Source organism: Letharia lupina (genome assembly GCF_014066315.1).
Source record: "Letharia lupina isolate WasteWater1 chromosome Unknown contig_6, whole genome shotgun sequence".
NCBI lineage: Eukaryota > Fungi > Ascomycota > Lecanoromycetes > Lecanorales > Parmeliaceae > Letharia > Letharia lupina.
The window spans coordinates 1,650,403-1,677,676 of NW_023502975.1; the positions used below are offsets into that span (position 1 = coordinate 1,650,403).

Below are 27,274 nucleotides of genomic sequence, written 5' to 3' on the forward strand. Positions count from 1 at the left end.
TGATTAAATCAATTTTTACAATTGTTGGGTTGTCTCTGGGCTTGCTCATGCTTCCTGGCACTGTGTCACTGGCCTTACACTGCCGCTGGTTGATGCGAACTTCCTTTTCATCATGGTGCTCATGCTTGTCTGAGCCTTTGAAGAAGAGTGGTCTTGTGAAAGAACCCAGCTCAGTCTTGCGACTGTTTTTGGCAGATTGATTTGTTGCTTAGACGGCACCAACGGGATATGTATGGTAGGCCTCCATAGTTCTACAATAGGCATTGCTTCCTTTCGCGTGCCTGAGTATGGGTTTGAGTTCCCTGAGACATGTAAATCCTATGATTAGCCTCGTAGACCAAGAGTATCTTCGTCCGACTACTGCCTCAACCCCTTCTCCCGTCGTGCGGTCGCCGCATCCAGACAGGCATTGACAGACTGCAGAGCTGCTGTTACGTCGTTGTGGTAGGCGGAGCTTTCCTACCGGCCGTGCAATTTGTGGACTCTGGCTGATCTGTTCCATCCGAGACATGTATTACTGAGCTCTCCATCTGCATTTTGTCCCTCGTGTGACTGCCTCTACTAACTTTCACGAGATAGACCCGCTATACGTTGACGCCATTCCAGTACTATGGATTGTACCAAATCTTTGTCCACAATGCTCACCGTCGACGCGAAGCCATACCCTTTTGCATTCCCCCCGACGCAGACGGCATTGCTCATCATAGACATGCAGCGAGACTTCCTGCTCCCGAATGGTTTCGGAGAAATACAGGCTGGCTCTCTTCAAGCCGTACAAGCTTCAATTGCTCCAACCAAGAAGCTTCTCGACAAATTCCGTCAAGCCAATCTACCTATTTTCCATACTCGAGAGGGCCACAAGCCCGACCTATCAGACTGTCCATCCAACAAGTTGATTAGACAAAAGGGTTTTCCAGACAAAATACAGGGTCTAAAAGTCATCGGTGACAAAGGAGAAATGGGAAGGCTGCTGGTCCGTGGTGCAATCGGCCACGACTTTGTCGATGAGTTGCACGATATTCCCGGAGAAGTCGTAGTAGACAAACCAGGAAGAGGAGCCTTCTTCAATACCAAGTTGATGGACAGATTGAAAGCAAAGGCCATCACACATCTCATCATTTGTGGTGTGACTACGGAATGTTGCTTTGATACAACATTTCGTGAAGCCAATGACCGTGGATTCGAGTGCTGTAAGCTTGATAACGCTCATTGACATTGAAAGATGTTGCTTCCTGGGTTTCAGGCGATTGGATCTCAAGCTTTTACCTTTGGAAATTACACGGGTTGATAGTCCCTCTGAATAGCGAGCCATCGTTTCGGTGCTTCATTGGCTTGGCCATTCTACAGTACGACAATACACTTCGGTCTCCGGCCCATTCTTCTGAGGGTCTGAGGCTTAGACGACATGTAACCTCGCGGGTAGTAGGGGTGTTGGGCTCTTAACTTGACTGCTTCCTCAAGATTTTCGCTTTCTTGAGATACCCAAGAGCTGACATTGTGGACAGGTGGAGTCGAGGATGCCACTGCCGGCTACAAAGATGAGTTCAAACTTTCTGTACTCGACATGATACATTGGAGCGAAGGCCTTTTCGGATTCGTTGCATCTCTACAGCCTCTACTGGATACTCTCGAGTCGTTCACGCGGTCGCTCGCATTCGTTGGCGATAATACTTCTGCCCAGACTGCCGCAAACTTTGACGGTGTTCTGAGTATCCCAAGCCTTCAAAAGGCGTACCGCACAGGCCTGTCGCCTGTTACTGTAATCGAAATCGTGTTTGACAGAGTTCAAAGGTACAAAAAGGTCGATCCTGCCGTCTGGATTCATTTGGAGACAGAGGCATCGGCGCTGGAGCGAGCAAGAAAGCTGTTGAGCGACTGGCCCGATCGTTCAAGGCTTCCGCCACTCTTTGGTGTGCCTTTTAGCGTCAAAGATAGCTTCGACATTGCTGGCCTCCCCACTACAACCGCATGTCCTCCATTGACACGTGTCCCATCGAAATCTGCTCTGGCATATGACCTTCTGTTAGAGCAAGGCGCGATCTTCATTGGCAAGACCAACCTTGATCAATTGGCGACCGGCCTGACTGGATGCCGGTCTCCGTTTGGAATCCCGCGCTCTATGCTCCACCACGACTACATTTCCGGAGGCTCGTCCTCTGGGAGCTGTGTCAGTGTTGGCGCTGGCCTAGTAACATTCTCGCTTGGCACGGATACGGCTGGATCGGGGAGAATCCCTGCTGCGTTCAATGGAGTTGTGGGCTATAAGCCCACTAGAGGATTGATCTCAGCCCAAGGAGTGACGCCAGCATGTCTCTCACTAGACTGCGTTGCCATCATTGCTGGAAATGTCTCGGATGCTCGCACTGTATGGGATCTGTGTGCGAAATATGATGAAGAGGACCCCTACGCAAAGGTGACCGTCCCGATCCAAAGACACATTAATTCCACTGGGCCCCAGGCAAAGACCTTCACTTTTGGCATTCCTCCGCTCGAAGCGCTAGCGATCTGCAACCCAGCCTACCGTCGGAAGTTCGACGAAAGCGTGCAGAGTCTACATGCTATGGGTGGGATCTTGAGGCCAATAGACTGGAGCTTTTTCGAGAAAGCGGGTAAACTCCTGTATGAGGGCTCTTTTGTCTCAGAACGCTTGGCTAGTCTGCCTGACGATTGGCTTGAGAAGAATCGGGATCACCTCCATCCTGTTATCCGAGATATCTTGGAAAATGTCATAACGAGGAAAAGCACTGCGATACAAGCTTACAGAGACCTACAAGCAAAAGCGTTTTACACTCGGAAAGCTGAAAAAACCTTCGCCTACGACGCGTCTGGCATAGATGTACTTGTGGTCCCTACAGCTCCAACGCACTGGACTGTCGAGGAAGTACTCGCGGATCCAATGGCAACGAACAGCGTGCTAGGCGAGTTCTCACATTTCGGCAATGTTCTTGATCTATGTGCTGTAGCTGTTCCCGCTGGTACTTGTCCTGTGTCGGAGCTCCAGGGCAAGCCTGACGCAGAAGGTGTATTACCCTTTAGTGTTACATTTCTAGGGGGCAGTATGATGGATGGGGAGACCCTGGAAATCGCACGGCGGTTCGAAGAGCACATGAGCTAAACAGCGTAACGGCCGGTGGCTTTGATCTTCCGATTTCGAGCGATGAGTCTACCTACCGAGTAGAATTGAACGAATTGTGGCAACGTCTCCAACAACCACCGGTGAGCCGTTCGACCAAGCATCAGAGGGGCCTAAACCCTCGCTATGTCTGCCTCAAAATGCACTGGAACAGGTACGACAGTAGGAACCTCGCTCTCCCTGCTTCAGACACGTTTCAAGTAAAAGACTTCATCAGCCTTACGTTGCGATTGGCTACGAAGCGACGTTTCAGGTTGCGCCTAATCCTGAAATAGACAATTATAACCGATTTTTGCAGAAGCGCATTGGATGACAGCAGCGTATCAGGCTTGTTCGCTGACTCCGAGCTCACAGACATAGGTACCGTAGTATTAAACTCCTCCTGTAACAAATGATGGAAAACAGAGATGATTTTCTGCGACAAGTTTTGCCTCGCAAAGCGACGTCTGGCCCCCTGCCTTTGCAGGTCGAGGCTTTTATACCTGTCGTCCTCTTGTTGTCTCCTTTTCTGCTGCGCTCTCTTAACACAGTTTTTCTTACCTTGTCTTTCTTCGCTGCTGGAACAGCGTTTCATCCGTTGAAGATAATTGCTTGCTGGCTGGCCAGTCAATTTGTTCGCACGTCGTTCAGCCTACAAATCTATAATCTAATCATCACCGCATCCAATCGTTAAATACCCGATTGATGCTCGTTTCAGTCTGATCAGCAAGCGACGCTGCAGCGCATCTCGTTGGACGAGAGCGACGTGTCCGGATCGCCGTGTTGCGACAAGGCCGTAGTCTAATGTCTATACCAAAAAGCAGTTCACGTCTCTAGAGACGCGTCTCTGAACCTTCACACGAGTTGTTTATCAACAGTGGGACGGGAAGGTCTATATCATGCGGATCAAGGTCGTGACTTCGATCAATGTGCGTTCGAGTCCGTCTGCGAGTCCGTCTGTCGTGATTCAAGAGGCCTTCCCAGAGCCGGAACGTTGCAATGCGATCTTAAAGAAAGAACCTTCAGCAACGCCTTCTCTCGCTCCAGGTCAGCATTCAAGGATGGATCGGTTCATCGCCACTCAGCGCATTCCTCGTGGCTCTCGGCTTTCCGGATGGCTTCACGGCTCTTCGGTCCGTGACAATAGTGGTAGGAGACCTCCCATCCATACCAGGAAGACCTCGCACACCAGCACCTATTGTTTCGCTGCAGCTGAGCGAGGACACCAACGCCATGCGCCTGGCATAAGATCGTATCCCTCAACTCGCGGACTGATAGATCCAGTACATTCGCCAACCTATGGCCCAAGGCAACCCACATACGGATCTGACTCAAGACACGAGGTCTATCTGGAAAGGCTGTGTGCAGAACTGGGCTCCGCGCCTCGTGAGCGTTGCAGCAAGAGACGTCATCAGCAGAAGTCAAGACGAGCGCCTGCGAAGAACGAGCGGCTTTGCTTTCCGCAGATCAAGGATTCGAAGATGAGGCAGAAGATAATCGGTTGTCTTTTCTTCGGCACCTTGTTGACCATCGTTCTGACAACATGTAAGTCCTTCCACCCTCGTCCCAACGCATGCTACCCACATGCGAAGCTTCCACTAATAACCTACAGACCTCGCCCTTGCAATATCTGAATCCCTCCGCGGCGCCACCTTCCATGGGCTCTTCATCTTCTTCATCCTTGTCCTTACCATCTTCTTCTGCCACTACCTGATCCGTCTCTGCATGCTGGCCTTCGAACCCCGAATGCGCTTCGCTCGCGCTCGCAAATGTCAGTCACCGCTCAATGGTGATGAAGAAGCCGGATTCGCGCAGCCCAGACAGCCAATTCCTGTTGTGTTGGCGAGAGATGAAGAGTTGGGGTTGCATGATGATAATCGCAGGGTTGAGGAGGAGGATATAGACGAAGCACTGCCACCGCCACCGCCGGCTTATGGTCTATGGAGGAGCAGTGTGGTACGTCTACTCTGGTCCTCTTAACTGGTTGGCTTGAAGGTATGCTGACTTGCCTCACTGTAGCGCGCCGACCCAAACCTCATCCACTGGCAAGCAGTTAGAGACAACAATGATGTGCAGCAAGAAGCGAGAGAGATGATCTTTGCCGGGACTGGGCATCGACCACCTAGCTATACTTCCCATGATCGGACGGAGGGTGTGTTTGATGACCGCGGTACGTTTGTTTCCGACCCGATCGTTCCCATGTGGTATTGAGGTTGAGTCGCAAGACATGTTTCGGGAGCGAGAGGACCCTTCCACTCCCGAGACCTGTCTAGCAACTCCATTACCTACCTTGAAGAAGCAATGCTGACTCCGAAACCTGCGTCAGTCGAGGGTGTACTGGAGCCTGAGCCGGTGGCGGCTCCGTTGCCGTTGCTTGCGGAGAGAAGGGCGGCGGGGACGGTGCTCTCGAGAGGTGGTACCGTTAGGATGGCGAGATCGAATTGAGGGGTGGTTGAGGAGCAAGCCTGAATGTCAGCTACTCCGAAAACGCTTCGGAAAGGTTGCGGAGTCGGTAGCGATGAAGGTAAAGGGACGATGGGCGTTACTCAAGGCATCAAGAGCTGGCGAAGTTGGGGATTTTCTACTGTATAGAACGGGCATGGATGTCAAGTTGACAACACTTTTAATCAATGCTAGCTCCCCAATTCTCCGAGTATTAAATTTCGATCTGACGAGCCGCTCACAACTGCCACCCATTAGCGAAATTCCTGCAAGATCTGAAAGAGCAGACTCACTAATCGGCTCATCCCCAGGCGCAAAACGCACGTCATTGACCGTGCCCCTGTGCCCCGGCAACTTATAGACCAGCTTACTTGTCCTCGCTTCCCAAACACAGACAGTACCATCACCGCTGCCCACCCCCACCCTGTCTCCCTTCCCATCCCAGCACGCCCTCACAAGATTCCTCTCCACACCGACTGGCGCCCCTGCGAAGGACTTCAAGCTTCGGTCGACAGGCGCGAAAGGTCTGACATCCCACGTCCTTGCTAAACCGTCATGGGAATAGCTCAGCAAAGACTGTGAATCCGGAGAGATGGAGAGGGAAGTGACGGTGTCGGTATGACCAGGCATGCGGTATGCGACTGCTTTTTTTCGGATGTCGTAGGCGAGGATATCGCAGTCGATGCCGCCGGTGTAGATTTCATTTCCTGCTTCTGCGACTGCGACGCTAGTGATGGGGAAATCCGTTTCGATAAAATCCACGGCTCTTTTCACCCTGGGATCCCAGATCCCCACACAACCATCATCGGAGCCCGAGATAAGTATCTCTTCCCCTCTCGGCGAGGCGGTAAGACAATTGACAATCTCCTCATGCCCCTCATGCCGCCGTATTCGCAACCCTGTCTCCAGATCCCAAGACGCGAGCGTCGTGTCTGCAGAGGCGGAGAAAACGTTACTGGAGGAGCGGGACCAGTGCAAGTCGAGAACGGCGCCTTTGTGGCCGTTTAGAATGCCATAGTTTTCGCAGGAGCCATAGGTGCGCCAGAGCATTATGGACCGGTCCATGGAGCCGGAAGCTATGTATTGACCGGAGGGATCGAAGCGGACGGCGAAGACTTCGCCGAAGTGGCCTGGGGGTTGTCAATATGAGCGTTGATCGGGAACTGGGAGGAGATACTGACCGGTGAGCTCCATTATGGGGGCCTGTAGTCCGCTTGTGCGTGGCACCTAGGCACACCGATCCATCAGCCGGCCTTCTTTTCGTGACAGTTCAGCACACGTTCGAGCGGTATTTTGCAGTTGTTGGGAAGTGGGAAGCTTACAGCTTGGATGAGGGCCCCAGATCCAGAGCCACCATTCGTGACTGCCACGGCTTTGCCATTGATGTCTGTATTGGACTTCTGCCTTTTCACTACCATTTGGGATGACCCAAAGGAGTTCGATGCAGGGCGCTTTGCTGCTGACATTTTGGGTGTAGTGGTTGTCAGAATGGGGCAATTAGGGGGAAGTTGAATTGCTTGACTGGCGGCACATCGCTAGACGGATTTCATGATTAGATTGACTCCGTATCGCAAAATGAGTTACTCGAAGCGTTGTCTTGGCGGAAACGGTTTTGATAAGGCTGAATCATTAGCGCTAGCGACTAGCCGCGCTCGATGTCAGCCCAGCTCTTTCTCTCTTGCTCTTCATTGAAAAGGCAGCTCTCAGAGTGTGACACTATTGCATAGAGCCACTTTGCCGAATCAGAAATCCCGATACTTCGCCTTGATGGTCTGACTTGACATAAGTGAGCGGCTATGGCATCAACAAAAGCCGCAAGGGTTGGAGAAGAGTATGTACCACCACGACCATCTTAAGGACCGTGCATTACTAAGTGTCCCATAGGGTATGGAAGTAAGTCCATTGTCTGGAGCTCGATCCACTCCTCTGTTCTTTCCGCATTGCGCTACACCTGTCCGCCAGCCTCGACGAAAGTCTGACCCTACGAAGGACCCGAGTGGATAAGGTCAATGCCGAGCTCGTTACTTTAACCTATGGTACGATGGTAGCTCAGCTCTGCTCAGACTTTGACAGCAACTATGCGGAAGTCAATAAACAGTTGGATAAAATGGGATACAACATCGGCATGCGTCTGGTTGAGGACTTCTTCGCCAAGTCTGGTACTCAAAGATGTGCCAACCTGAGAGAGACTGCAGAGACTATATCCAAAGTGTGTGCAAAAGGGCTCCCCAGATTTTCGAGAGACACTTAGCTACAAACAATATCTGAAGCTAAAGCCTTGCTAGGTAGGATTTAAGATCTTTCTCAATATTACACCCACGGTGACGAATTGGACGGCCGATAACAAACAGTTCTCCTTGATTTTTGAAGAGAACCCATTGGCGGACTTTGTCGAGCTACCAGACGACGGACGTGCCCAAGATGAGCTGTGGTACTCGAACATCTTGTGTGGTATACTGAGAGGAGCGCTGGAGATGGTCGGTCATGCTTTTGACCGCTATTTGTGTTCCTCAAGCTCACATTTACGATAGGTCCAAATGCAGGTTGAAGCACACTACGTCAGCGACGTGCTGAGAGGTAACGATATTACAGAGATGCGTATCACATTGTTGAGATACGTTGAAGATGAAATGCCGCCAGACGACGAATGAAACACATCTATACTTGCCCTAGTCAAGTCCGAGCCATGTAGTGATTCAACTTTCCGAGCCCGGGCAGAACTCCTCAAACCGAGTCAAAGATGTCGGACGCATATGTTCTTGACACTTCATCCAATCTTGGACATTACTTGCAACGGCCGTAGGAGCGGTGAGTTGATGAGAGGCACTGCAGCTAACGGCTGTCTCTTCTACGCAAATATTCGGCTCCGCTCGGCCTTGACTCTCCGGACGGAACCCGAACATCCGCTTCGAATGGTACCCGCCGTCTATCTGGAACACTCTAGAACGTCACACAGACACTGTATGCTTCTTCACCAGGACTCGGCAGACTCCATCTCCAGTACGTCGGTCTGAAAACGGTGTTGCTGAGTCGAAGAAGCTTGGAGATCCGTTTTGCGTCTTACACTTTCTCCTATAGCGATGCCTATTTGACGTCTTGCACAGGCTTGGCAGAAACCTTGATTGCGTTAAGCACCACAGTACATGTAGATGAGGTGTTATTAAAACATCGAAGTTGAGCCGTATAAAGTAGGGTTAGGGCATGCCTGTAATGAGGCTAGCGGGGATTGGCGCCTCAATCATGATCCCGCCCCGACGAAAGACGAACCTCTTATACCTGCCACTCACTCAGTAACAGTCGAGACATCCCGAGTGTCTGGTAATACATACTGATAGCTGTGTTGGCGATCACATCATTCATTTGCTTTGGCTTACCTCACTTGCTTCTCAGTGCTGTCCGGGGGTGGCTATCACAGTATCAGCTTCAGCTAGCCCACGGTCGCAAATTGCCGCAGCAAGATCGATCTTCTTGCAGTACCTGAAAGATTACACTTCAAGCGCACCGCCAAACTTCCGCTGCCGTCTCTAGAGGCTGTCAAGCCTCCGAAACATAGTCCGGGGAAGTACAGATATCATCACGAACCTTACATCGCTCTCCGCTCCCCTCACCAGTTTCTGTCAGCTTTGTGCGACTCGGCACCCGGACTTCAACCCACCACTCATGAATCCTTGGCACTGATATCCTTCAAACTCTTCTCGAAGTCGCAACCCATCGCGTTAGAGGGATAGCTTACCGCAATTCCCTCACCGATATGAATCAAATGAATATGGGTGGCTTCAACGCCGGTAACGGTGCGCTCGGGAACATGCCCATGCCAAATCATGGGCCCAACGGTGTCGGTAGCAGGATACCCGATGATCATGAGGACAACAACTACGAAGCAAAACTCAACGCCTACATATACGGCTATTTTTGTGTTAAAGGCAAATGGGAATTGGCGAGGGCGCTGAAGGATAGCGGGGTGGAATTTGAACCCCCTCTGGTGAATGACAATACCAACGGCGCAAACGACAGCATGCAGACAGATTCCAAAGATGGCATAGATCTGAAAAGACCCGATGATCTTCCTGATTTTCAGCACCTGTGTGATGGACAAGGAGGCTCGTTCCTCTCGAGCTGGTTCGCGGTGTTCTGGGACATATTTTGGGCGCAGCGAAAGAACACCCGGGGGAGTGCCAACGCCTCGCAGTATGTGACACAAACTCAGGTACGTGCTCCTCACTCTCTCCCTTCTGCGTCGATTAATCCACCTCATAGCAACAAGCCCGGATGCGCTCAGAGCAGCAAACCCAAATGCTGCGGGCCATGCCTGGGATGGGTCCTGGCCAGCTCGAAGGCTATCAGCAGATGCTGCGATTTAACAATGCCACAAATGGAAATTTGCAGCGGAAGGCTTTAGAGAACAACCGCGGTCAATTTCAACCGTAAGTCTACCCGTCGAAGATCTCCCTGGGGTCATGGTCCTTGTCCTTTGTTCCTCTACAAGAAGCTTGTCGAGATTTATGCTCTAACGGGTATTCTACAGAACTGCGCAACAAATAGCCCAAATGCAGCGCCAGGGTATGATGCAAGGAATGCGTAGGGATCCCTCAGACATGGACATGAATGGACAGAGACCACGCACACCTTCTGCTGGGGACCATGCACCTTCGCCCAACAAGAGACAACGCATGGATGGCGTCCAGTTCAACGGCGCACAACATATGATGCCAAATGGTAGAGGTCCACCAGGAATGCCAGGGCAGATGATGGGAGGGGATTCGGCACTCAATGCTAACCATTTGTTGATGAACAATGGAATCAATCCAGGTAATTTATCCGATTCCCAGTTTGCCTCCTTCCAGCAGCAAAACCCCGCTGTCCAGCAAAAATCAATCCAAGTGTATGCCCAGAACCTTGCAAAGAATCAGCGTCAACAGAGTATGTCAAACGCTGGTGGTATGTCAGATCAGGGCTCACCTCTTATGCCTCCAGGTATGGACCTAGGAGGAGTCGGAGGACCGGAATACTACGGCGGTGCCAATCCTGGTGCGATGCAGATGCGAGGTGGCGTCCCACCTGGGGCGCCAAACGGTGGGGCCGGAGGAAACCACGCACTACAAGACTATCAAATGCAGCTGATGCTCCTCGAGCAACAAAACAAAAAACGGTTACTCATGGCTCGGCAAGAGCAAGATACGATCGGTAGTGGCAGGCCCGACGGACCGGGTGGGATGCCCGGTGCGCCGGGCTTTGCTCCAGGAATGTCCCCCTCAGGAAGTCGAGGTGGTCCATCACCAGGTCCGAGCGACCAGGCGAGACGAGGTACGCCGAAGATGCCGCAGACTGCAGGATTGCCGGGGTCACCGATGCCTGACGGAAGCATGCGAGGGTCTCCTGCAGCGATGCCCTTCAACCCAATGCAACAAGAAATGTATCCGCACATGAACGGCGGTGGCATGCGACCGCCACCCAGCTCCCATCCTCAATTTAACAACGGACAGAATTATACCCCAGAACAAATGGTGGCAATTTCAAAAACGCAGAATGGGGGTAGGATGAATGGAAATTGGCAGCAGGGACCTCCAGGTCAAGCGCCGATGATCCAGGCGCCTCAACCCCAGCAAGGCGTACAGATGGGAACGCCGCAACAGCGGAATGAGATGCCTCCACCACAGGCTGTTCCCAATCCCGCTGTAAATGGCCGTCCAGCTTCTCCCACAGCTCCCCCTACTCCTCAAACAACAAGCAAAGCAAACCCCAAGGGCAAGAAGAATGAGAGGGAACGAAAGGTAATCCTTTTTCTTCTTCCATTTTTCTTGAGAAGCCCAGTAAACATGAGGATTGTTCTGACGTATACAATTTAGAAGCCAACGAAGAAGAACTCAACGGCCAGTGTGCCTCCCACTCCAGCTTCTGAGGCTGAGCAACCACCTACTCCTACGCCTGCAACCCCAGTCACACCGCAGCATTCCGCCTCATTTGCGCCATCCAAGGCTGATGGTCAAGGTCCAGCCAATATGATGCCAGGCATGACCTCGGCTGCTCCCGATCAGCTTGCTCCACAGCAACAGGATACAGCAATGTCCGGGTTCAACGGTCTTGATGCAGGAGTCGATGTAAGAGCTTCAATCACCTAAACTCACGTTCAACTCCATCTAATCCGTGCTCTTCTATAGGATTCATACAGCATGCCGTTCAACAGCGATCTCAACAATCCGGACATACTTGAGAACTTTGATTTCGAACAGTTCTTGACAACGACCGACGGGGATTTCAATTTCGATCCCTCGACATTCGAGCCTGGTGACGGTATTGAGATTGGTGGTGGTTCATGATGTGAATCGAAAGACACTACTCAAACCTTCACCCCATTTCTCCTTTCATCGATAGACGATCTGGGATATCCCAAATCGATCTGAAAATTATCACTGGAGTCTGTGGATATTTCTCCTGGCCTTGCTCCAGACGGCGCTCATACAAACTCGACTTCGGAACATACGTCTTTGCGCGGCTGGCATACTCCCTTCATTCGATTACTTGACGGTGGTATTCGTGGCTTCCGGGTTTCTGCGCCTGTCATTTACAACCGAATGTTACTATCTGATTAATACTCGTGCAAAAGGGGCAAAGGGAGGTTGGAAAGGCGCGACGGAGATTGACTTTATCCTTACGGTCCTGGAGGGAGTCAGATTTCGATGTAGCTATGATGTTCTGCTGTTATTGTTGTCTTGAAGGGCTATTGGATAGCAGTCAATAGCGTCTAAACGAAGACTGCAAGACTTGTAAATAGCGTCGTTGAAAGACCTTTACATGATCATAGAATTGTTGTAATCGCAAGTAAAATAGATTCATCAGACCTAAAATAAATGGGAGACAGTCTTACTCGATCTCAGTCTGGACAGTTCTTGATCTTTCCACACTGCGGTCAGGAAGGTGGTACTTCACAAACATGAGTGACAGGAAAACATGTTTGATGCATGTAATTTCATTCGTTGGCTGGACATTTCACACCCATCAACACCAAGAAAGTTGTTTGCTTGAGACTTGATCATTTGACCTATCTCCTCTTGCTTTCAATTGATGCTGCTACATACAACCTCACTGCTCGTTACCAGCAATGACTGATCTCTTGGAGTCGCTAGTCTTACCCAACAGCTCCCAGGAGTCTTTTCACTCGTTGGCAGAGCATCCTTCACCGAGCTCACCTACCGATGTCCCTGCGAACCACGACTCAACCACTCCTCAATCCTCTTCACAGTCCCAATTGTCTGCCCTTCAGGCGGCTGGACTACCGATCCATGATGCTGATGCCTATCTCGCAGCTCCTGAGAACGCGGCGCTCTTACGCCGCGCTCCTGATCGAAAGAATGCACTCATCGAGCAGCCCAAGCCAGAGGTAGACCCCGCGGAGCCTGTCTCGTTGGGGTCCAAGTCCAGCCACCATGTGACTGCCCTAAATTTGCTATGCCAACAAAAAGGACTTGTGCCCGACTATCAGATCGATGGAGACGCTTCGATTGCCGATTTCGGGGGCTTACTGAAGATTGAAGACGTGACCGTTGTCAGTAACGAGCGTTGGCACAGCAAGAAGGAGGTGAGGGAGGCACTCGCGGAGAAGGGGTTTGAAATTGTAAAGGGTATGGAGGCTAAGAGGAAGGAACCGGGCACACCTGCCCAGAAGGACAAGAACTGGATTGGCACGTTGCTTGGTAAGTGTCCCGTCTTGTCTGGAGCATGAGCAAAAATGGTACTTCTGTCTGACTATCTACATTAGAATACCACCAACTCATCGATCCAAAGCAAGGGCCAGTCTATCTCGACTACTCTCTAGGATCCTCATACAGCTCTACCTGTACCATTCCCTGTCGTCCCGACCAACCCTTCGGTTCCTCGGCCGCAGCATTTCCGTCAAAGAAGGCAGCACGTGCGAATGCTGCAAGACTTGCAGTTGAGTATTTGATCAAAGAGGGCCAGCTCAATCCGAATGGCAGCACAAAAGCCCGGAAGAAGATTAAGCTCGGTGCAGCTGTTACAATCAAGGGCAGGGGTCTAGTGGTGAAGAGAGGATCAACATACACCCAGAAAGTGAATGATGCTTACAGCCTCCTCGGTCTTCAAGCCCCGCAATACGTACTCGGAGCGGCCTCCCACTCTGCGCCCAACATGATCAATGGGTATGCATCGTTTCCCAATGAGCCTGGCTTGCCCAAGGAGATTGGTGAGGTGAGAAATGTCTTCGGGAAGAAGAGTGCAAAGGAGGAGGTTGCGAAGGGCGTTTGGAAGGTGTTGCAGGAGTTGGCGGAGAAGAGGGGCGTCAATATCAGTGAGACTGACGGGGAAGGGGAAGATTATGAGGATGGCCAGTAAGAGTGCTAGATTGGGAGTGCCAGGAGCCACATCGTAGTCCCTTGGTTATGACCATTCTTTGATGAAGATGACGATACTCTTCGCAGGTCTACGATGGCACGAGATATGATTTACGACGATTGAGATTTGGGGCGGAAAAGTATGCATGGGATTTAATATCAGAGAAGAGGGAGAATGGAGCATATACAGCATGCAATAAGATTTACAATATCATTGCAGCTAAACTGACTCTCCCTGCCGGCTTCGAACCATCAAAACGCCAAAATGCTTGAGGTAGCTAGCCCCTACGAAAAAAACCCCTTTTCATACTATATGCAGGACTTTTACCAAGCTAGCTCGACTTTCAGTGGCGGTGCGTTGCCACTGTCATTGAAGTTATTGTGTGTCCCTGATGCGGTCGATGCTGAACAGGAGCAAAACATTCTTTTAGGTTCCCACGTTTTGACAGCTTCCCCCAAACCTCAGCACATTGCAACTGTCCAACTGCGACATCCTACACCGCGCTTTTCATCTGTCACTGCCGTCGCTGCCATCAAATAGAGTTCTCAAAAATGGAAACAGCAAGCAAAGGAAAAAGGGAGATAATGCTAATGCCAATGCCGATGGGAACTTTCCCACCTACCAAACCTCCCAAAACGAACTCAGCGCTGAGTCTCGAAGACAAGCTTGAATAGCAATGTCCCTTTTCACACCCTCGCCCCTCGTCGGCGACGTCTCAGACGCAAGAGCATTGCGATCAAGGGAAACCGATCACCGCAAGATGGTAAAGAGGACGCTTTGGTGCTAGCGCACCGACATTCACCATTTGCATGAATTTCGACACTTTCTCTCGCTCATCAAACTCCGCAGTCTCCCAATCCCCTCTTCTAACACGATTTTATTGAGAATCCTTAGACATAGTCACGTCGAAAGCAGTAGACTTTGGCTACTACTCGAAACGAACACGAGTAGGCACGCTAGACACAGTGCTCTACATGCAGACATGCAGTACTCTACATGCAGACATGGCTGCTAAGGTCTAGGCCCAACGATCCTTTCTCCAAGCAAAAGTCGTCCTAATCCTTGATGAGTGACATGCTTCGGATGCTACCCTCGGAATTGATCATTCGACCCCGACGTGAAAGACATCAAAGGTTGCTTACCGTGCCAGCAGGTGGGGGTGTTTTGTACAACCATCTCTAATTTTCCCCGAGACTCGCACCTCAACATCAGCAAGACCATCTGCAGCACGGTGAGACTTAGACACTGAGCTGTGTACACAATTGCCATGTCGACATTATGGAATTTCACATTACCCACCTCCCAATCGGACACTGAAAGTACAAGCTCGGAGGGGTGAGTTGATCCGCCTTGTAAAGGGGCCTTGGTCAAGGCTAAAAAGGGATGTAGAGACTCTTCCTCTGAAGAGGATGTTGTACGTGAGATGCTGGAACCGATGTTCCTTACGACAGCGCAACAGCGTACGAGGATGACCATGTTTGGGCGAGTAGCACATACTTCTCTATCTGACCCGTCGTTCTCAATACAGAAGCGAGGGAGTACTAACCCTCACCTCCAGCGTCACCCAGACTGAATACACCCAGACAGCCGTTACACACCCGGTCCTCTACATCGCCCTCTACTCCACCGACGACGCAACATCAGAAATCGACGACTACCACTGGACCTTCATCGTCGGCCCCTCCCGCGAAGAAGCTGACTCCGAGGGGACGTTGTATAACATGGAGCCGCGCCAAGTCCCTGGTTACAGCCGTCGACATGGCGGCGACTGGTGGTGGTTGTACAACCAGCCCACCGTGCCCCTCCGGGGCCAATGTGACCTTCTCGCACGTCTCATGATTGCCGAAGTGGCGGACATGAACATGCTGCAGGCGATCATGTTACGTTGGGGTACAATGATTAGTATGCGTGACCATGTGGAGTGGATGAGCGTCATGTGGGTCAAAAACGTACTGATGAGCTTAGATGAGGAGGAAGGGTGCTTGGGAAGGAGGATGGAGAGCTTCAGGGGTGTGGAGGCGGAGGTATGTGCCTTCATGAGCAATCAGGTCCTGTTTGATGGCGCAGTCTGGATCGCAGGACTTGTTGCGGTTGCTTCAAATATGACACCCCTCCCCCCCACCTCCTTGCACCTTCTAGAAATGTCTCGCAAGCCTGATTCTTGTCTCGAAAGCAAAGACTGACCCCGAAATCTCTACAGGGTAGGTGGCTTGCTGGAACAGAGAAGGAGAAGCGGAAGAGGTTCTGTCTGTTGGACACGAGGGTTAGCACACGCACTTTGTTCGAGAGGGAGAAGGCGACCGCCTTATCTAGCACAGCCACTGTGGACATCGCCATCAAGTATCCCGTCCTGTACATCGCCGTCTACAAGAACGATCGTCCACCCCGCGAAAACGACGAGTTCCACTGGACCTTCTTGATCGGTCCGTCGACCGAGACGGCCGAGTCCGAAGGCGTTCGTTGCGCTCTGGAACTCCACCTCGATTCAAACGGTCGGCCAACTTGGGATTACAACCAGACCATAGTTCCGCTTCGCGGCGAAGACGACCTCCTTGCGCGCATGTTGATTGCGGAGGTTGTGGACCTAGGCCCGCTGGGGGAGGTCCTACGCGATCACGACGCAACCCCGACGATCGAACGCACGGAATCCATGGCGGGGGTTTTGGAATGGAACAGTCTTGCATGGGTCCGGGAAAAGTTGGGCACGTTGGAGAAGAGGCCGGAGTGTTTCGCGTACAAGTGCCACCATTTCGGCATGTTCGAGCGGGTGGGTAGGGAACTCGCGGGAGGATCGAAGCAGCAGCGGAAGAATGGGGTGCGGCCGTTGGGCGTTGAAGCCAGGACGCTTTGTTTGGTGAATGGCTGGGGAAAGCCAGACGATGACGAGACTGGGATCGATATTAAATCCGACCTCGCACGTGGAGAACCGAATACGATATCGAGGGCCACTCAGATTGTCACCGGTGTCTTGGGTGCGGCTGCCTCGGCGATGCCTCGACGGGTCGCTGAAAGAGAGCAGCGAGAATTAAAGGGTAAGCAGGAGAGAGAGGCGCGTGCTAAACATGGAGGAAATGAAGATGCCACTAGTTTGGCTGAACCGACGAAGCTTCAGCGTGTGAATGAGGAGGACGAAGAGGATACAGATGAAGAGGATACGGGTGAAGAGGATACGGATGAAGACGGGGAAATTAGGGTCAAAACCATCACAACTGTCAAGTTTGCTGAGCCGAATAAGCCCGAGAATGCGTCTGGGGGGAAGCAAGTAGCGAAGCAGGATGAAACCGAGAGTGAAGACCAGACCGAAAGTGAAGACGAAGATGAGACCGAGAGTGAAGACGACGAGGACGACGATGAAGATGACGACGATGAGGCTGCAGACAAGGCAAATGGCTCTGCAGAGGAGGACACCGGAAAGAAAAGGATGAACGCAAGGCCGGAGGGTATTCGGGGTACAAGTACCCACATTGCGGAATTGACCAAGCCTGGGGGAGCGCCCGGGGAGGAAAGGGTTGCAGAGGAGGATGAGGAGGACGAAGATGAGACGGAGAGCGAAGAGGGTGAGGATGAGGATGGAGACGAGGAACAAGATGACGATGATGATGGCGATGATGGCGATGGCGATGACGAGGACGAGAGCACTGATGAAGATGACGATGATGAAGGGGATGACGAGGGAGACGAGGAGGAGGAAGAAGAGGACGGGGTGGCTGAGAAGTATAGCAGGGTCCAGACCACCGTGGGGAACATTTCAACAATCACCTTATCTCGATGAGAGAAATCCGTCCCCGACGGCGAGGAAGGAGCCTCGGGTTGGTAAAGGACGGCGGAGGCCATCATGACGACGAGTATGCGCAACACGACCGATGGAAGTCTTATGAACAGATGGCGCCGGCGCAGCGTCTGCATGTATTCGAATCAGTGTCGAGGGAGCATATGCGTCATCGGGAATCAAGTGCTGCAGTGGTTCAAACGGGACTGGCGTACACGGATGGGTATCGATGGGTTCAGGCGTTCAGGTCATTGTCAGTCTGGTATGAGTCGCTGTCTAGAGTAGCAGTGACGTTGTAGCTAATATAAACACACGTGGCGCGTCTTTATCTCTGCGATGCGAAAAGCTTGTGCTATCGCTTGAGTGAAATGATCGCTGCCTTTCTCGTCTTCGAACTTGGAAGCCGAATCTCTGCGTTGGTATACGGATATCGCTGATTTTGGCAAATGGCCCGTGGGATCCGGAATGTCCTTCTCGATCAACGAACTCGGTGTCCTGGGAAGATTCCATTCCTGGCGGATCGGGCAGCGAGAAGCTGCGCAGGAGATGCGTCTGTTGGCCCCTGAAAGTATGAAAGTCGCAAAGGAGAGTAGAGAATAGGGTAAGGCAAGTTCCGGGACTATGACCGTGCAGGATAAAATGACGTGGCTGGATTGGACTAAGGCCGCCTCGGAGTGTGGTTGAGGGAAGGAAGATATTACTAGAAGATGTGGACGAAGAAGAGAAAGAAGATGACGGTGACGATGAAGATCGGGAGGAAAAGGAGGAGCAGCAGGTCGAGCAAAGACCATGCTGAAGACAACCAGAACGGTCACAATTCGACTTTGAAGCCGCAGAGTATCTCCAAGGGAGGACGAATCCCCAGCCGTGTAGACTGCCGTGCTTCGACACGTAATACTGGCTGTGAGGTGAAATGGAATGCCCGACGCATGTCATGGTTGGAACAGCTCCTGAAGCCAAACGAGTGAAGATGTTTGCCAACGGATAATCAGCAATGCAAGTATGTATTGTAAAGGCAATATATCTTGCGTAGTATGCATACAATAGACTCTCGAAACACTGCAAGCTCAAATGTAGGTCTCAATGGATTACGAAATGACCAGGAAGTGGATGGGAGCGTAGCTGGCCCAAGTACGTTTGCGGCCGATCTATCCGTGACGCAGATGCTAGAATCGTTGTTGAGTCAGCCGCGCACACAGATTGAGAACATAGACGAACAACGTTTCTCAACCACCAAGTTGGTTGGCCTATCACTTGCGAGTAGGAATGCAAAGAGCGGCTACCGTCGCAGCTCTACAATGAAGATCACGTAGTAGGTGTACAGGCAGTCATCAACTGAAAGCAACGATATCAAACCGTAGCAAGACAAAGCACGAAATCTCCCACGAGGCAAATGGATTGTCGTCCTAGGCCATGAAGAGTATTGCCTTGCTTATGAAATTAAAGGGCAGCAAATTTCGGCTATGCGAGGCAAACTTACCCTACCCGGCCTACCATGCTGTACCAACGCTCGATATACTGGTGGAAGAGGCGCTGCGTTTGTCCCGGAGCAGCGAAACGAACCGACTTTGGCTGGAGAAGCAGGCACGAAGGATAGACGATAATTGAGACGACCAGAGTACCGGAGAACGAAAAGCCAACAGCACTAGATAATGCCATGTTAGAAATCTTGTTCCTAGAGGAGACTTGCTATACAAAAGACCACGCTCTTCTCTTTCTGTCAAGACTTGGTCACTTCCAGAAAATACAGATCCTCGGGTGAATGCATGCGAACTAGCTTCTTCGACAAATAGACGCGTCACGCTGGAATTACAACCAAGCTTCCTCAAGTACTTGACAGTATGCCCGCCCCCAAGGATTTTTTATTAGGAATGAAAAAGCCCCGCCTTTACGTAGCCCTCTATGCTCTCGAGGGAGCTCTCCGCGAGAACACATCCTCTGGTGCGCAAGACTACTACTGGGCCTTCATCGTTGCTCCAAAGAAAGGACCCAAAGAACAACAGTGCATACGCTACCGCATCAAGAAAAGTGAAGCATGGGAGAAATTAAACCCGGGCAAAGTGGAATTTGAGAGGGTGGAATGGGACCATGACAGATGTCTCGTGCCGCTTGGCCGTCACGACGATATTGTAGCCCGAGTGTTGATCGCAAAGATCGAGGAGCCCGAAGCCGTGGAAGAGCATATACAGCTCGCGTGGCCTGAGCAAACGATGCACGTCAAGAATTCTGGCAGCGCTCGGACGTCGAAGGATTGGGTCCAAAGAGTCCTCGAGGGATTGGGGAGCCCCTCGCTCGGCCTAGGAGGGGAAAGGTATCTGGTGTTGGGGAAATTGGCGGATTGGGGGAAGATAGAAAGTTGTTGTACCAGTTTCGCGATGAAGGTGGTGGTGGAAAGGGCAAGCCTTGAGACTGTACCGACTTTTGATATGCTGAAGAACCAGGAGGTCTTCCAGTAGTGTCGGAAACCACAAAGCTTGATCACTTTGCTGAAGGTCCTAGGTTCTTGGGAAGTCTTCGGGTGCCGCAATGTAGCTTGAGCTGCCTTCGAGCAGATTCCCTATGAGGACTGCGTGCTGATGACCATTCCTGACGGTTGGCGGAGCAGAAGCGAAAAGGTTCCACTGCTTTAATTGATTTGGGTCTGGTGACATTGATTTGAACGACGATTGCCACCTGAGCTCAGCTTTCTGCTTTGCTGAAACTGGATGCAGAACAACTTTTAGAAAGTCAGTATTATTGCCACCATACCGATTTCTAGATCTGCGGTCAGGAGGGCATGCTTTAGCCCATCAGATGTGTACTTGCTAATGTAGTCTGAGATAGCTGCATAGTTCCAAGAGTCAAGCAGTATTGTTTCCTGCAAGATATTTTCAGATTCGAAGCCTGGAAATGTTCAATCTTTGGGGGTGCATATAGTGGGGGATGTGCGCCAGGCAGCCCCCTAAGCCTCCCTTAAATGCCTGTGACGCTAGTCTAAGACTCCCCATAAGTACCACAAAGACCTACATATTCTGCTCCAGACCTCGTGCATCGTTGACAATTTTCGATCCATCTTAAATCGATTCCCGCTCTGGAATAATTGCCTGCAGGCATCGCTATAAATGATTATCGTTTCTCTTAAGGAATCACCCTTCTCGCTTCCCAAACCACTCACCACTCACCCCTCCACACAACAGCACCCTCAAGCAACTTCGGCTTCAATCAAACCCTCCATCCCCGCCTCAAACGCCCAAACCTTCACCAACCGGAACCCCGCCCAATCCAGCAGCTCCTGCCAATTCTTCTCCGTGCGGTGTCCCGACGAGGAAACGGCCATCAGCAGCAGATCCAGGCCCGTACTCACAGCCGGCGCGCCTTTGTTGGGGATCACGACCTCGTTGATCAGAAGCTTGCTGTAACCTTTGGCGAGGGCGGGTTTGAGGTTGGAGAGAATGTCTTTACATTTGGAGTCCGGCCAGTTATGGAGGACGGAGTGGAGGTAGTATGCTCGTGCTCCTGGGGTATGCGGGTCAATACACATGTAGAATGCTTTTGGGCTTGCTTCATGTTGTCGTCACCTTTGATAGGCTGGGGCGTGAAGAAATCATACGCCATAGCTCTAATGCCCTTCTCAGCTAGACCTGCCTTTGCTCTCTCGACAAACTCTTCCTGATCTTGCAGTACCAACTCTGCCTTCACACTCGGCATCCTTCTCCGAAACTCCTCAAGATCCTGGCCCATCCCTCCGCCTACGTCAACGAGCAGTACCGCCTCCTCCTTTTCACTTAAGCCTTTGACTATTCGATCCTCTGCTGGAAAGAAATCCAGCCAGCTTGGCCGGCCTTGTGTGTAACCTGCCATGAAATTGCCGAATTGTTGGTATATTAATGGATGTTCTTTCATCCATTCAAAGGTGTGGAGAGGCGTGTTGTGGCCATATTCTGCGCAGATTTCGGATGTCAGACATTCTTCAGAGCCATTGCTCCTGCAACATGTCTTGCAATCTAGGCTTCGCCGTATCAAACGAGCATACAGCACTCCAAAATGTACTTACGAAATGGCCCATCTGTAGGATTTGTCGGATTCTTAAAGCCGGTCGAGGCGAGGTATTTGTGCAATTGCCGTAGTGGAGGCCCGGCGGCGTCGTTGCTAATCAACGTCCAATCTTGTCAGTAGCGATCTTGAAGAATGCTGATTAGAACTTCGAGCTTGTTACGAACACAGTAGGAAAAGCATCTCGATATTTCGGTTCAATCAGCGCATTTGAAAGCCCAGTCGGTGCGAATGTATCCGCATCAACTTCTTCAATAACTCTCGCGGCCGCCAAATGCTTCAATATGCGGCCTGAATGTATCGGAAAGGCATTAGTACCGTTCGTTCGCAGGAATAGCCCACCATGAAGTGCGATTATTGCAACATACTCAGCAACACAGGGTCTGCACCAGTCATAGCAGCCAGTTGGCTATTGCTTTTCGCAGCACCATCATCCTCGACCAATTTCTCGAAAAGATTCATCTCGATCCCAGTCCGAATGGCAGGATGTGTTTGGGCCTGTTCAATACATACGTCAGCGATGAGGTGAAGATGTCTCTTTGTCTTCAGTAGGGAGATTGAGGTAGCTCACTTCCGCCCAGCATATTCGAAGAAGAGATTCAATCGGCGTTTCGAGCTTGTAGCAGAGGGAGCGGGCGGCGGCCAACAATTCTCTTCTGGCATCTCCGTTGTTTGGTTTTTCCAATATGGCGCCTTTGAATGCGATTTCTTGGAGAAGGTTGTGAATATTTGATGTTGAGTTCATCTTGGATAGAAGTCCACAGCAGAAGTTCTTGGAAACATAGACATTTGAGTGTGCGATGACGTTGGGTCAAGAATGTACAGACGGTTGAGAGTCCAAGACGCCAAAGAAAGGTCGCTGCTTCTGCGGCCATACCATTAGCTGCAGCGCCGGGATGTCGATCATGCTAAGGCTAGAACAGGCGTCTTTTCTTTTTCTGACTCTTCTGAAATATGAAATGGTGAGAAGACGGAAGTCATGGCCTCCAGTCTCCCAAACGGATGATTTGAAGAGATTTTCTCGTCCATGTTAGCATCTACATTCGACCTGGAGAATCAGACTTGGCGCTCACAAGCAATATATGGATATAGCTAGACAGATATGTGACAGCGTTATATTTGGTACTTCCAGCATCCCATGCCAGATTGCGCCTAATGTCCAAAGTGCCCTGTAGATATCTCATTATGCGTCACCTCATCATTCGTAAACATTCAGTCATTTCCGCCCCGCAGATGATATAGTGGTCGTAGCATCCAAGGATCTTGTACCCTCAACTAAGGAACAACTTCCTCCCCCGTCAGCATATCGAACGTGGCCACATCCTCCTGCCGCCCTCCTTTCCATCCGATCTCCCACCTCCTCTCCTGCCTTTTCCTCCTCATATATCTGAGCGCTTCCTCTCTTATTCCGTCCCAGGTGAATCCATTGTTGGAAACAGCATCGGCGCGTCGAAGCGCTGCGATGGCGAGCTGAACCCACTTCACACAGTGGAAAGCTTCGCCTTGTCCACTGGGATCGTCGACTTGATGTACGGGGACTTCGCGCAAGATCTGATTGACGCGTCCTAAAGGCACAAGGATCTTCTCGATGGCGATGCAAGCGAGAAGACGTGACTCCAGAGAAACATCGGGGATGTCGATAGTCTCATAGAGCCAGGGTTGTGAAATGATGTCGTCTGTCTTTTGAAGTTTGTTGTGAACGTGGAATTTGAGGGCGGCCGGGGCATTTGAGGGTTTTGGTCGAATGAGGAGAGCGTAGTGGTAAGTGTCTGGATATTTGGGACGAGCGTAGAGCGCAAGGTGCAGGCGTGGTTTGTTACGCATGATGTTGGTTGGGGATGGTGCTGATGGTATGGTCGAAAGCTGGATGCAGGGTCCAATATGAAAGAATGGATAAGACTTCAAGCCCCGCTTTAACTTTCTTATCTTTTGCTGCTCGATAATGTACCCTTTCCTCCGGTCTGTGCTAGTCTAATTTCGTCTTAAATACACGCGCAACTCATTGCCGCTGCCAGTAAATCTGCGAAGATTGAAGAACCTCGTGGCTTTGCAGGGACTGTTGAAGGTCCAGAGCTTTTTTAGTACAGGTGTCGTGTGTTCCCAGGCCCCGCTTCTCGTGTTTCACCACGTGGTGGCTTCCTTTTTTTAAAGGCCTATTGTTGCAGCCGGCATATGTGTCTGCACATCTCATTGCCGATGCCAATAGACTTTTAAAGAGCCATATCGTCGGTTTGCCGTAATTGCTCAGAAATGTGGTATGAAATTGGACCATTGCACCGAATCAAACGCACCACTAGGAAGCGAGCGAAGGCTGACGAAGACCTCGACAACGATGTAAGTACGTGCCACCGTGTACATGATAGTCACAGGCGACATGATGACAATTTCCCAAAACGGAATGAATTCCATCTCGCGTCTCTTCTTTTCCATAGTGCTCACCCTGGCAATATGGACAGGGTTCTTGGGAAATATTATCAGGTACCAGCGCTGCCAGCGGCCGACACGATGTCCATCCTGATAAGTTTCGCAGGCAAGGAAGATGAAGGTGGTCGCAACGATGGTGATACAGCCCACTCGCCAGATTATGCGCTCCACGTGGGTTGGGAAGTCAAAATTCCAGGCAATGAAGTGTATGCAGCAGTAGGCTAAAATGATGATGAATAGAAATATAGCGTCAGGGCTTGCTCCAATGACAGGAAACTTGTCATTCGTGAAACGAGGTAATGGTCGTTCACGTGGGCCCATCTTAAATCGTAAATGAGGCTGGATTTCTGTGAGCCAGGACGGAGACTGATCGTCAACGAAATCAAGAGGGGTCTGGCTGTATGGCTTGCTTGCGTTAGGCATATTTCCAGCCTCGATGAGGATCTCCTTTGTGCTTTTCTGGATCTCGATTATCGTGTGGCTCTCGACATCTAGAGGCTTGTCGGACCATTGGTAGTAGGAGGCGAAGGTACAGAATACGAAACCAAATGTGGCGAGCTCAAGCGTTGTGACAGGGAGATGCTGGATTGCGCGGCCCAAGCACTGAAGAACAAACCACCCCGTTTGCAACAAAGTCAAGGCCTTCTGGAACCTGTCTTGCTTACTTTTGTCCCAGATCTCTTTCGCTGTGGTGGTAGGGAAGGGAGTATAATCTCGAGTCACGAGGTAGTGCAATTGTTTGGAGTTGACTGGGAATGGCTGACTATCGCGCGGCTGCAAAACGAAGCCACCCATGTTGGCATAGAACCCATGGCGCATTGTCCACTCGCTGTACCCAGAATTCTTCCACATCTCTACCGAGCGTCTCGCTTCGACTTTCTGACCTGTAGCAAAGCCGACAATGAATTCGGGAGCCATGATGGCCTGTACCATCCACCGAAGCTTGCGGAACCATCGATGCAGGTATTTCTCATGAAGCGATGGTATGTTGAGGTGGAGGGAGGTCCATGTGCAAAGGAAGATGGTGAGAAGAGAGCCCCATATGATATCGAAGGTGCCCCGGCCATTTGGTGAGCTCACCCATCCTTCCTGGCGTCCAGAAGACGTCGCATTCGTTGTGGCTACTGCTGCTGCTTCCCCAAGATATAAATTAAAGATAAGGAAGAGGTGTGCCATTGCGCCATACGCTCACTGCCCGCGCGCAAGGCAAGAATCGGGCATCACCGCTTGCAAGACCTTGCATTTGCATTTGCTGGTCCTAACAACATTGGACGCCTCGATTGGGGTTCCTAAAGCATTCGAGCATCTCTTGGGGGGCTTGTAGGGTAGAGCCATACCTCTCGAAGCTCTGGGGTCATCTGAGTAGAGGCGGTCAGCGTTCTGGCGGGCGAGGTTGGAAAAATTGTAGGATTAACCGTCCGGCGCTAGCTTCGAGCCTGCTAAGCGAGCCAAGGCAGCCTCAAAAACTGGCAGTTTTTGGGGGCGGCGAGAGAGGCTGTAACAGCCACGTTCGGACAGCAGCTTACAGCCTCAACACCGCACACGCCGAAAATTGCTGCCTCGTAGAATGCAATAACAATCTTCGCTTCCTCTGCTTTCCTCTGGTATATCTCAGGTCACACTCCTTTGTTCATGTCTGTTCTTGCGGAGCATATCTTTTATTTGTCTCTTCCTTTGATACAATAATACCAGCGTAATTCCGCTTCCGCCCTTCATGAGTATGAGCAGAGACCCCCTTCTGGGAGATTTCTCTTTCGAGAAAAGCGACAAGATATGCTACGAGCCTTCTACAGACTCGACCGATAGAAAGACTCAAGACTATCTGATTTATTTCTTGCCGGGAAACCCAGGCTTGATTCAATACTACCAACCTTTCTTGTCTAGACTGTATACTCTGCTCTCCAGCTCGGCCACGACCGAGTCTTCTAGATTTCACATTTGTGGCCATACCCTTAGGGGCTTTGAGTCTGCTCAGGATGGCAAGAAAACCAAAGCCCCCAGATACCCGCTTGGACTCGAGCAACAAATCGAATCCCAGGAGCAACTTCTTTACAATCACATAAAGTCTCACCGGGAACGTACTGGTAACAATCCCAAGGTCATACTCATGGGTCATTCCGTCGGATGTTACATACTCCTTGAGCTTATTCAACAACATCGAGGAAAGATTGAAGGAGAAGGTGAAGAAGACTTTGATCTCATTGGCGGAATCTTGCTGTTTCCTACCATCACGCATATCGCGAAATCGCCTTTGGGAATGGTATTCGGTGTAGGTAGTTTTGACCCTCTACCAGGCTTGCAGCTAAATTTCGCTTCGAACCAGAAAATCCTCCAATTTCCGTACTTTCCAGAAATCGTCGGCACCATCGCGAAAGCTCTGGCGTCGCTGGTCCCGGAGAGCTTCCTCCACAGGCTTGTCAAGCTAGTCACCAGATTTCCCGAGTACGCAGCAACAACCACTACCTCGTTCATCAAAAGCCCGATGGGCGTTAGACAAGCATTGCAAGTGTTGTCCCTCCAGAACCATTGATCCCAGCTAACAGGTTCTCCAGGCATCTTGCCAAGGATGAAATGACAAAAATCACAGACGATCAATGGGACGAAGAAGTCTGGGGGGCTGCAACAAGTAAAGGGACGAACAACCGCGACACGGCAAATTCGAACCTTACTTTTTATTGGGGGAACAAGGTATATTCATTCACGGACAGCGATACCTAATCAATTCTGACATAACGTCAGGACAGGTGGGTAGCCACCCATACCAGAGATGCTTTGATAGCAGCTCGGGGCCACTTATCAAACAGTCAGACTGAGTCTGGATCGGAATACTGGAAACCGGTCATGATGGTCGACAATGAAGGAATGCCTCACGATTTCTGCACGACTTTACGCAACAGCCATAGCGTAGCCGGCAAAGTCAAGGGCTGGGTAGATGGCATCATTGAAGCTCATAGCAAGGAGATTTCCTAAACCACGAAACACCGAAGCCTTTGGCAGGCCGAAGCTCCATGCAATGCATGGTGGAAACGAATCTGCAATTCTGGCTCGAGCACATGAGTCCATTCCCCTCAATACGCTGTTCCACCAAAGGCAACTCCAAGCTGACGCCCAGATCTCTTGGCGGCGAAGCCAAATCAAATCCTTCC

General features: G+C 51.0%; 11 protein-coding genes across 11 annotated transcripts; 7 read left to right on the top strand and 4 right to left on the bottom strand.

The window, feature by feature from the left end:
* Positions 1–637: 637 nt before the first annotated feature.
* Positions 638–3,115, top strand: HO133_009260 (uncharacterized protein; the record flags this gene model as incomplete). The annotated part of the gene is made up of 2 exons (XM_037300121.1): positions 638–1,190; positions 1,506–3,115. The coding sequence occupies 2 exons, from the start codon at positions 638–640 to the stop codon at positions 3,113–3,115; spliced, it is 2,163 nt and encodes a 720-aa protein (XP_037154947.1).
* A 1,058-nt stretch (positions 3,116–4,173) lies between these two features.
* HO133_009261 (uncharacterized protein) lies at positions 4,174–5,557 on the top strand (the record flags this gene model as incomplete). Its single annotated transcript, XM_037300122.1, has 4 exons — positions 4,174–4,657; positions 4,725–5,068; positions 5,132–5,282; positions 5,439–5,557. The coding sequence occupies 4 exons, from the start codon at positions 4,174–4,176 to the stop codon at positions 5,555–5,557; spliced, it is 1,098 nt and encodes a 365-aa protein (XP_037154948.1).
* Positions 5,558–5,745: 188 nt separating this feature from the next.
* Positions 5,746–7,020, bottom strand: HO133_009262 (uncharacterized protein; the record flags this gene model as incomplete). Its single annotated transcript, XM_037300123.1, has 4 exons — positions 5,746–5,798; positions 5,848–6,684; positions 6,736–6,781; positions 6,877–7,020. The coding sequence occupies 4 exons, from the start codon at positions 7,018–7,020 to the stop codon at positions 5,746–5,748; spliced, it is 1,080 nt and encodes a 359-aa protein (XP_037154949.1).
* Positions 7,021–7,350: 330 nt separating this feature from the next.
* HO133_009263 (uncharacterized protein) lies at positions 7,351–8,205 on the top strand (the record flags this gene model as incomplete). The annotated part of the gene is made up of 5 exons (XM_037300124.1): positions 7,351–7,385; positions 7,439–7,447; positions 7,517–7,763; positions 7,840–8,031; positions 8,086–8,205. The coding sequence occupies 5 exons, from the start codon at positions 7,351–7,353 to the stop codon at positions 8,203–8,205; spliced, it is 603 nt and encodes a 200-aa protein (XP_037154950.1).
* Positions 8,206–9,305: 1,100 nt separating this feature from the next.
* On the top strand, positions 9,306–11,871 carry HO133_009264 (uncharacterized protein; the record flags this gene model as incomplete). The annotated part of the gene is made up of 5 exons (XM_037300125.1): positions 9,306–9,761; positions 9,812–9,978; positions 10,080–11,325; positions 11,401–11,652; positions 11,713–11,871. 5 exons carry the CDS (start codon positions 9,306–9,308, stop codon positions 11,869–11,871), a joined length of 2,280 nt encoding a protein of 759 aa, XP_037154951.1.
* A 782-nt stretch (positions 11,872–12,653) lies between these two features.
* HO133_009265 (uncharacterized protein) lies at positions 12,654–17,675 on the top strand (the record flags this gene model as incomplete). Its single annotated transcript, XM_037300126.1, has 4 exons — positions 12,654–13,245; positions 13,311–13,899; positions 15,462–15,927; positions 16,104–17,675. 4 exons carry the CDS (start codon positions 12,654–12,656, stop codon positions 17,673–17,675), a joined length of 3,219 nt encoding a protein of 1,072 aa, XP_037154952.1.
* A 1,838-nt stretch (positions 17,676–19,513) lies between these two features.
* HO133_009266 (uncharacterized protein) lies at positions 19,514–20,128 on the top strand (the record flags this gene model as incomplete). Its single annotated transcript, XM_037300127.1, has 1 exon — positions 19,514–20,128. One exon carries the CDS (start codon positions 19,514–19,516, stop codon positions 20,126–20,128), a length of 615 nt encoding a protein of 204 aa, XP_037154953.1.
* A 725-nt stretch (positions 20,129–20,853) lies between these two features.
* HO133_009267 (uncharacterized protein) lies at positions 20,854–22,449 on the bottom strand (the record flags this gene model as incomplete). Its single annotated transcript, XM_037300128.1, has 5 exons — positions 20,854–21,167; positions 21,230–21,592; positions 21,706–21,816; positions 22,073–22,202; positions 22,276–22,449. The coding sequence occupies 5 exons, from the start codon at positions 22,447–22,449 to the stop codon at positions 20,854–20,856; spliced, it is 1,092 nt and encodes a 363-aa protein (XP_037154954.1).
* Positions 22,450–22,979: 530 nt separating this feature from the next.
* HO133_009268 (uncharacterized protein) lies at positions 22,980–23,528 on the bottom strand (the record flags this gene model as incomplete). The annotated part of the gene is made up of 1 exon (XM_037300129.1): positions 22,980–23,528. The coding sequence occupies one exon, from the start codon at positions 23,526–23,528 to the stop codon at positions 22,980–22,982; it is 549 nt and encodes a 182-aa protein (XP_037154955.1).
* A 420-nt stretch (positions 23,529–23,948) lies between these two features.
* HO133_009269 (uncharacterized protein) lies at positions 23,949–25,304 on the bottom strand (the record flags this gene model as incomplete). The annotated part of the gene is made up of 1 exon (XM_037300130.1): positions 23,949–25,304. The coding sequence occupies one exon, from the start codon at positions 25,302–25,304 to the stop codon at positions 23,949–23,951; it is 1,356 nt and encodes a 451-aa protein (XP_037154956.1).
* Positions 25,305–25,842: 538 nt separating this feature from the next.
* HO133_009270 (uncharacterized protein) lies at positions 25,843–27,098 on the top strand (the record flags this gene model as incomplete). The annotated part of the gene is made up of 4 exons (XM_037300131.1): positions 25,843–26,397; positions 26,452–26,630; positions 26,681–26,816; positions 26,868–27,098. The coding sequence occupies 4 exons, from the start codon at positions 25,843–25,845 to the stop codon at positions 27,096–27,098; spliced, it is 1,101 nt and encodes a 366-aa protein (XP_037154957.1).
* Between the last annotated feature and the right edge of the window lie 176 nt (positions 27,099–27,274).